Here is a 10,329-nt window from a genome sequence, read left to right as displayed (position 1 = left end):
CAGTCACTAGGGGCGGATGTGATGATATCCATGCCGAGCTTGCTGTCATGGAAGGCAGAAAAGTGCATGAAGTTCCTAAGGCACCTATGGAACAGCATAGCGTTGGGAAGGAGCCTGCCAGAGACGTGCAAAAAAAATCCAAATAGTAAAGCGGAGGAAAACAATACACCAAGTACAGGTAATGATCGCCACGCAAGTTTTGACGGGAGTGGTAAGCAGAATGTTAGAATCAATCTGATGAGGGGTGATGAAGCAGATGAATCAGATCTAGAGGATGGGAATACAGTGGTAGAGGAAACCTATTTGGAGGAGGAAGGAGCTATAAGGAATTTGGAGGATTCGGGAGACTCCAGAAAGGACGCGGACAATGAAACTAATCAAGAAAAGTAGAAAGAAAGCGAGGATGAAGATATGGTTGAAAACAGGGCTGCTTGGACCTAGCAGTAGAATCAGGAGCTATTTATATGACGAGGATGAAGAGATTATAACTATTCTCCAAGCACAGAATAAAGCAACTGCACAAAAAAAAAGCAAGCAAAACAGAAAGAGAAAGAAAGAAGGAGTCATCCCAAAAACTGGATTAAGGTGTGTAATAAAGTTTTTAAATAATTTATAGTTCGTGGAATGTGAGGGGTTTAGGGGGTGTTGAAAAGTTGAGAATGGTAAAAAATTTTAAGAGAAAAAAATAATGTGAATATGTTAGGTTTGGTAGAAACAAAGAAGGAGGTGATTACTAAGTTTGATGTAGTGCAAATTTGGAGTAATGATGCAATGGGATGGGAATTTGTGGGTTCGGAAGGTGCTTCCGGAGGCTTATTGATAATGTGGGATGATATGATGTTTAGGTTGAGTAATTGCTACTAGGGGTGAACGTAGATCAAATTGGATCGGATATGGCCAAAATTTTGATCTGATCTGCACTAAAATCATCGGATCAGATCAGATCTAATATTCGCAGTTTTTAAGCTTAGATCTGATCCGCACATTTGTGGATCGGATCGAATATCGGATATATCCGCAAAACAAAAATATTTTTAAAAGGTTATTTTTTATTGAAAAAATATCAATAAAATTCATTTTTTCTATTCTTTTAAATATTTTTACTCTTAAAATAATATTAAACATACTTTTCTTAAATAATAAATTAAAATAATACAACATATATGATAACTATTAGTTGAAATAAAACATAAAAAGAATATTTACTTATTTATTTCTTTATTTTTGTGGATACATGGATATGTGGATCGGATATGCGGATACCTACATAAAATCCGCAATCTGATTCTATTAGTTTGCGGATCGGATCCGACCCGATAGCCTTGAGGATCGGATCCATATCTGCAATTTTTGGATCGGATTTGGATAAAGACTGTGGATATGCGGATCGGATCCGATCCATGAACACCCCTAATTGCTACAAAGGGGAGAGATGGTTGTGCATTTGGAAGAAAAGAAAGGTGCGAGTATGTTAACAGCAACAGTGGAAGATTTTAAAGCATGGATATAGGATATAGAACTGGTGGATTTAGCACTGAATGACCGCAAGTTTATGTGGTTCAGGGGCCAATCGTGCAGTCGAACTGATAGAGGGTTGGTGAGCTTGGAATGGGTTGAAAAGTTTCCTAAGATGCGATTTAAAGGTGGGCCAAGAGGATTATCTGATCATTGTCCACTGCTAATGGAAGATAGTAGAATGAGAAGAGGTATGATGCTGTTTTGAAGTCTAGATTCTTGGTTCACACATGAGAAATTTCTCTGAATGGTGAAAAAGGAATGATGGGGTCTAGGGGAGATTCATTTTACTAAAAAATTGAAGGCTTTGACGGTACCTTTGAGTAGATGGTATAAGGAGAATTTTAGTGATAATGAGTTGAGGATACAGAAACTGGAGGATGAAATCAAGAAAGTGGATGAATTGGTTAGCGATGGGACTTAAGAGGGTATATTGGAGGCAAGAAGGAGGGCCTTGTTAGCTGCTCTAAGAAATGGTATGTTAGGAAGTAACTACATTGGAAGCAGATGTTACGGTCTCGACATGCTAAGCACATGGATAAGAACTCTAGATATTTCCATAACTTAGCCTTAGCAAGGAGAAGAAGCAATCGGATTGATGCTTTAGTGATAATTGGAAGATTAGTGAGGAATCAAGCCATGATCAAGATTGCTATTTGAGACTTTTACAAGATCTTGTATCATCAGGAAGCGTCGTCGTTGATAGGTTTTCGTGATGGACTAGTTAATTAGATTCAGGAAGAGGAGGCTGCAGAATTGGAGAAGCTGTCATCGATTGAAGAGATAAAGGATGCAGTATGGGATTGTGAGTTGTCTAAAGCTCCTGATTGTGATGGATACAATATGAACTTCATTAAGAAGTATTGGGGAGATATTGGGTCAGAATTCACTACAACTGTCATGGATTTCTTTCAGTCTGCTGAACTACCAAGGGATTCTAATGTTACATGGATAGCTTTGGCTCCAAAGTTTATTAGAGCTAAAGAGATTAAGGATCTTTGGCTGATTAGCATGGTAGATTGTGTGTATAAGGTCTTATCAAAGGTGTTAGTTCAGAGAATAAGGAGCGTAATGTCAGGATTGGTTGGAGAGACTCAGAGTGCTTTTGTGATGGGAAGGAAGATCCATGACGAGGCTCTGATTGCATATGAAACTATGCAGTGGCTGAAGACGAAAAAGAAGAGCTCGACGATAATTAAGTTGGACTTCCAAAAATCCTATGATAGAATGAAGTGGAGCTCTGTAGATACTGTACTTTAGAAGATGGAATTTGGGCAAAAATGGAGAGGGTGGATCAAGGAATGTGTATGCACAGCATCAATGTCAATTCTGATAAATGGTTCACCATCTAGATCTTTTAAGATGAAACGAGGCTTACGACAGGGTGATCCTCTTTCTCCATTCCTTTTTGTTCTTGTTGTTGATGTCCTCCATAGGATGGTAGAAAAGGCAGTTAGGCATGGCATGATTACTCCTCTGATGGTTGGGCGGGATAATGTTGTGCTGTCTCATCTGTAATTCGCAGACGATACCATACTCTTCTTCCCTCAAGAAGAGGTGTCTATCAGGAACTACAAGTGACTATTGTGGTGTTTTGAGATGATGTCTGGTCTGAGCATTAATTTTAATAAATCTAGTTTGACTCCGATAAATTGTGGTAGGAGTGATCATGAAGGATGTGTAGATTGTTGGGGTATAAAGAAGCTTCGTTACTAGTTAAATATATTGGTATTTCTTTAGGAGCAAACTCGAGGTTAGTCAAGACATGAAAACTAATAATAGATAAAGTGAAAGAGAAGCTCAGCTTGTGGAAAGCAAAAATGCTTGATAAAGCTAGTAAATTGGTCCTCGTCAAATATTTGCTTAATAGTCTGCCAGTGTATTACCTCAACTTATATAAGATGCCCAAAGCAGCGGCAGAGAGGTTAATTTATTTGCAGAGGAAGTTTCTGTGGAGTAAAGAGGATGGCCATCATGGGTTACCACTGGTGAGGTGGAAAATTGTCCAGGCTCCAAAAAGGCTAAGAGGTCTGGGAGTGGGTGATATAGTTATTCAGAATACAGCTCTCTTGTTCAAGTGGTGGTGACAATTTTCGAAGAAAGATTATCCATTATGGAAGAAAATTATATGCTCCTGTAATGATTTGAATCCAAACATAGTACTCTCTTCTCAGCATGTGCCTAAGAGAGGAGGTTCATGGAAGGATATATGCCAGTTACAGATAAAGGAGCAACAAGTGAGAGACAATATGATCAGAGGACTATCTTTGGAGGTAGGAGATGGTAAAGAATTCAATTCTGGAAGGATAATTGGCTACTATGTGGTATGTTGAAGTTTGTTTTTCCAAGGCTTTTCTCGGTCTCAAACCAAAGCAGTCGGTAATAGGAGATTGTAGGTTCTGAGATGGGCTACAGTGGATATGGAATTTTTAATGGAGAAGACAGTTATTCCAATGGGAGTTGGATTTAGTTAACTAACTCCATGGGATCCTTCAGTCAGTCATACTAACACATGGGCGAGAGGACAGACTAGTGTGAAAATTTGATAAATCAGGTGTTTATTCTACTAACTCCTTTGTGCAGGTTTTGCAAGCTAAACTAATACCAGAGGATATTACAAGTTACACTTTTTCTTGTTCTATTTGGAGGGACTTGGTACCATCACACATCACAAATTGAGTTATCCACCTGGTTTGTGTTAGTATATAGAGTCAATACTAAGGAGAGATTAAGTAGATTTGGCGTTATTGATCAAAATGATATTATTTATGTTCTATGTAATCAGGATACTCAGAATGATTACCACTTGTTTATTGATTGTGAGTTTACTTGGCATGTATGGTGTGCTTAGTTGTTTGATAAACCATAGTCTATTCCAGGAACAATTAAAAAATATTGAGAGTTGAACAGGTGCACATGTAAGAAAGGAAAAACGTAACAGGTGATTGATTAATTTTTTTGCTATCATTTGGAGTACATGTCTGGAAAGGAATGCCAGAATCTTTAGGAATTAAGAAACAGGTATTACGGAAATAGTCAACAAGTCGATTAGGAGTTACAAAAAGTGGAGTGATATTTGACCCTTCGAGTTATTGATGACATTGCTGGAAATGACTAGGAATTAATTTTATTTTTTTATCCAGTACTCTTAGCATTGTTGCTCCACCTTGTTGTGTTGAGCTTTTTGTTTCAAAAAAAAAAATCTTAAACCACAAGCGTGAAATAAATCATGATTCATGGCAACAAATATCTTCTTGTGTCATACACTATAATTATTTATTGGAAAGTGTACCATTACCAATGGTAAAACCACAATTATCAATTAATTACTCTTTAGTATTTACTAGTCACTAATAAAGCTTAATATTTAAAGACATAATATTATATTTTTTTTTGAAGGAAACAAAAAGAGAGTATTATTTAATAGAGTTTAATGATTCAAGTGCGTGCAGTCGTGCACCAATCTAATTTTTTTCTACTAAAAATAACAAAATCTGTTAATAATCAGTCAACAAAAATTTTGCATATATAAAAGAAATTTCATGTTATTCCAATGTAAAAAATTTTTATATAAATAAATAATCATGTATTATCATATCAATAAAAGTAACTAAATTACAAATTTATTGTACTATTTAAAAAATGGTCTAAACACATGAATTTGTTTAGATAATGACCGTTAAAAACTTTTTACATTGTAAATACAGATGTCAATAGGATGGAAAAGGGGCGGATGATGCCTCCCTATTCCCCGTCCCTAAACCCTGATCTTCTCCTTACCCCTACTCCCAATTCCGACCATAAGAAATTTTACCCCATCCCCATTTCCCGTGTTCTGCACAGTTGCCGCAGGTCCCATTCTCATATCTCCGCTTGAAAATTCTATGGAGGTGTGACGAGACTAGAGGCGTCTCGAGCAACAGTGAGAATGGAGACACAGCAAGCATCGACAAAACTACTAGAGGTACAGCGAGCGGCGACGATGAACCAGGACACTGGAGGCGTGGCGAGACTGGAGATGCAACCAGGCACGGACCCATGCATAGTAGTGAGGGGGCACTTGCCCCCACTCTCATTTCATATTTTTTAACAAAATATATATATATATAATATGCTCCCATTTTAAATTTTAAATGACTCCACTATAAACAAACAAAGTCCAATTGTTAAAAGTCCGAAATTCATTTTATCTTTCTATCATTTTGACTATTAGTTAACCTTATCAAATTTAGTCTTCTTCTATTCTCAAATCCCATCCGTCACTCATTTATTCTTTTAAACCCTCTTCTTAGTTTCATATTTTCAACCTTCTTTTCTATTCCTTATCTAGTGGTCATTTTCTCTTTATCAAAAGGTAAATTTTAAATTCTCTATTTTGTTTTATATAGCTCTCTATGACTTTATTTATTTTAGAATTTCATTGTTTCTCTTTTTGATATTTTCAATTGCAAATTTTATTTTAAACAATTATAGTTTAGGTATTAATCTATTTTTTTATTCTCTTCATGAATTTATATATTTTATTTTATTCTCAATTTAGTGATTCTTATTATTTATTTGTTTATCTTTCGTTCTATTCTATTATATGTAATTATGTTGCATATAAATTTTTAAAGTGAATTGATCAATTTACTAATTTAAAATATATATTTTTTGTTTTTAGAAATAATAATGAAAAAATATTTCAAAAGAAAGCTACCACTAGAATCTGAAGTCACTCCATTAGTCTCTTCTAATAAAAAGAAGTTCTTAGAATTGAAATGAAAAAAGTTAGCGGCTAATGTAATTTTTGATTTTTTTTTGTATTCGAATAATTAATGTGCATTTTTATAATTTTAAATTTAAATTAATATATCTTTTGATAGTAATGTGTATTATTTTTGCCCCCTCAATATAAATTTTCTGGATCCGTCACTGGATGCAACGGGTAGCAGTAATGAACTAGAACACTACTGAGGAAAGGGAGTAACGGCAACGAACTAGAACTAGGGAGAAGGGACACAACAGAGTAGAGAATGAATGAGTGACGCAACAAAACAGTGAAAGAAGGAGTAATACTGGCAGAGCAGAGCATAGAGAGCGAGGAGAGTAGTTGATCGGCAAAGTGGTCGTGGCTACTAAGTGGAGAGGGCTGTTGAGGTGAGAAAGGAAGACATATGAAATTAGGATTAAAGTTTATATATATAGCATGTGAAATGACTAAAAAAACCTATAGTAGAAATAAATAATTAAAGATAATAATTAAAGTGTTTCACATAAATTTGAAGATCAGTAGAGATAGGACGAAGATCCCCACTCGAGTGCCTGTCTCAAAAGAATTTCTTCCTATTTTCATTCTTACGAAAAAAAAATTTTCATCAATGAATTTTCAAAGACAGTCTTTACAGAGATCCCTGCACTTTGGGAAATTTTTGTCATCTCTAGTTGTTAGTACATCAATATTAATTTAAATAAAAAAAATTTTAAAATTGTACAGCCAAATATAAAATCATATATTTAAAAGAAGAGTGTTAAAAGACCAGCAACTTTTGTGTTTTGTAACCATCAATTGGCCATCAATAGTCTTTTTAATGGTGTGAGATTACATTTAATAGTGAGAGATTACTCACTTTTCTTTTGATGGTTAAGTGCTGGCCACAAAACACAAAAATTACTGGTCCTAGACTTTTCCTATTTGAAATCTACATTAGCTTATTATTGGTTAATTTTTGTTCTTTCTCCATAATTATCCTTAATCTTTATTTTTTTGTACTGATATCATACTAATGCCACACTTCATTTCATCATTTGTAAATGGCCATATATAAATTTAATATGAAACTAGTTTTCACGTCCTTTTTTCTTTTATTTTCCTTATCTACGGTTAATAAACTATTTCAATACGTTTTAAAATATTTGTCCAAAAAGGAATTAATATTTTAAAATAACTTTCTATTTTTAACATCAAGATGATATTAATTAATTTTTGAATATATAATACTCTTAATTTAATTGCCACAAATCCAAGAATTATTAACTATCCATGTTTATTTATTTAACGATAATTTTACACATTATCAATGTTCATTTATAAAATAATCTGTGTTTTTTTTTAATCTTTGGTTGTATTATTTTGGAACAAATAGAGTATTTGTTAAGAAACTGGTAATTAAAAATATATACTAGTAATAAAATATAATATAAACTTTAAAAATGAAAACAACTTATTAAGAAACTCTTCATTTAAAGTTTCTTGACCACTGTTGCCTTTCCTCTGAATTTTTATAATTTCAGCAGATTCAGACATATACAAATATATATCTTATAAGTTATAACACTTTCTTAGTTTTTACTTCTGTCTTCTGAAAAAGTACTACTAAATTTTTTATAAAAAGTTTGGGGGGGCCATGGCCCCCCCTTGTCTGAACTAAGCTCCGCCACTGCTTCTGAGTTTGTTCATCATCTACGTCGCGGGCTTAGGGGGATTAAACTTTAAAATAAATGTTGATCCCCCAAAATAAACTTTTAAATTAGTACTACACAAAAAGTTAAGCTGATGAAAACCATGCGATTCCCTTTTTCGAAGTTCTCGTTGCTTTGTGCTTAACAATGAGCACTAAATTACTAATTAATGATACAGCAATAATCAAAGATTTTTTTATTACGACAGTCTTAAAAGAATTCGTTACAGTACTATATTTAAAAAAGAGTGCTAGGGACAGATAAATTTTAATTTGTGATTTATAGTCATTACGTAATCATCATTAATATTTTTAATAGTATGAGATTTTATCCAATGATATGTGATTACTGACTTTTCTTTTGCTGGTTAAGTGCTAGCCAAATTTTAATAAAAATGTTTATCCCTTAGACTTTTTCTATCTGAAATATACAAAAAATATTTATATACACATAAAAAATAAGTCATTAAATTAATTATTGGTCTTTGAAGTTGTAAAAATATAGTATATTGATCGAGTTAATATTTAAAATATTTCTTTAAATTTGATCTCTAACTCAATTTAGCTTTCAAACTTTCAATTGACTCTAATTGTATCCTAAAATTTTGATTTGTGCCTCAATTTAATCCTTCCGTTATTTTCCGTCACTGAAAAGCTGATCTTGCAATTTTAATTGACACCTGACACTATCTAAACGACGTCGTTTAACTCTTGATGTCGAAAATATTGAGAAACAACGTCGTGTGACATGAGAAGGGGGTTAAACAAAAATTCAAATGTTAACCACTTCAAAAGTGAAATCCCAATTGACCCTTTTTCTTCCTCCTCCTTCTCTCGTATACGTCCAGTCAATGAAAAATCATTGTTCTCGCTGTAACTGAAGTTTGAAGCTTTTCTCACTTATTTCGCCCCCATAGTGAAGACGAAGTACTTGGGAGTCACCATTTCTTAAAAAATAGGTTAGTAACAAAATCATTGTTCTCAACTTACAATGTTCTGTTTTTTGCAAAATATTGGTTGAGATTTGTTTTTCGTTTTGGCTTAGGATATTTTAAAACTGTGTTATGTAAGTATTACAGTATGTTATAAATACTATTATTGCTAATGCTGCTTATCACTGATGACAATGATTAATCACTATAAATTACTAAATGAATGACTATAAAAAAACAAAATCAAATACATAACAATATTTCATTCACATAATTGATATCATATTTATATATATTTCATCCCACCTAATTTATAAGCTACAATCACAAATTCAAAAATAATGGCAAACACAGACAACATAATATTCCACATTCTTAAGATTCTAATTTCAGCTTCAACTACATTAATTTTCCATTTCAAAGATATTTTTCAATGATCTTCACTAACAGATATTTTTCCCAACTATGGCTTCTTCTTCTTCTTCGACATCTGTCCATTTAAAAAAGTCACACCATCTCTTACCGGCCGTCTACAACACCAAACACTCAGAAAAAATTGAGAGGAAGAACAACTATAAAACCAAGAAGAATTTAAGAAATAAGACATAGAATCAAGTTGCAACAATTCAACTAACTCACATTATAGTTAGGGCATCCATAAAATGATATCTTTGTCCCAAACTATCGAAAAATAAGTCGCAACCCACAACCACACTAATGCGAAACTTTTCCACCTTTGTCACAGTGTACGTTCTTCACCCAGTCACCATTCGAACGAGCTCTACTAGAACTACTTGAGTCTTGAGTGCTGCTCCTTAACATCTTTTTCAACTCTTGAAGAGACTACTACGATTTGGAATAATTGGAGTTGCTAGGTTTTATGTTCAAATTGTGAGGGAGTTAAATTGATGCCTTGAAGAATTTGGCCACGTACGTGATCTAACCGTTGCAATGTTAGATGTCAAACTAAATTGTCAGGTCAGCTTTTTAATGATAAAAAATGACGAAAAGACTAAATTGAGACACGAATCAAAATTTTACGATACAATTAAAATCAATTAAAAATTTAAGGATTAAATTAAGTCAGAGATCAAATGTCAGAAACCATTTTGAATATTAACTCTATATTTGGTCTATAATCCTCTATCCTCAAAGTGACGCTAATGTCATGAGCGACATGGCAACTGGCAAGTCCCTTCTGCGCTGGATAAGGTAATTATTAGTTGATCTAGCAATTAAATTTTAGCCACCTAATATGGTTTATTTCCCCCTTTATTATAACCCTAAATTCAGATACATTTCATATTTGTTCTTTTTTGTTTTGTAATCCCTTTTGTTTCTACTTCAGCAACCTTTACTACTTCATCATCAACACACACAGGAGCAAAACTATAGACAATATTTTGCAGAGCCAGTATTTTTTATTTTTGAGTTTTTTATTA

At 33.5% G+C, this 10,329-nt stretch overlaps 1 protein-coding gene across 1 annotated transcript; it reads left to right on the top strand.

Moving 5' to 3' along the window:
• Positions 404-2,775, top strand: LOC107627522. The gene is made up of 4 exons (XM_016330352.1): positions 404-585; positions 1,564-1,706; positions 1,791-1,921; positions 2,254-2,775. Exons 1-4 carry the CDS (start codon positions 404-406, stop codon positions 2,773-2,775), a joined length of 978 nt encoding a protein of 325 aa, XP_016185838.1.

Source organism: Arachis ipaensis, chromosome B02 (genome assembly GCF_000816755.2).
Source record: "Arachis ipaensis cultivar K30076 chromosome B02, Araip1.1, whole genome shotgun sequence".
Taxonomy (NCBI): domain Eukaryota; kingdom Viridiplantae; phylum Streptophyta; class Magnoliopsida; order Fabales; family Fabaceae; genus Arachis; species Arachis ipaensis.
Note: the sequence above shows the minus strand (reverse complement) of the source record. Positions and strands in the feature narration are given on the sequence as shown.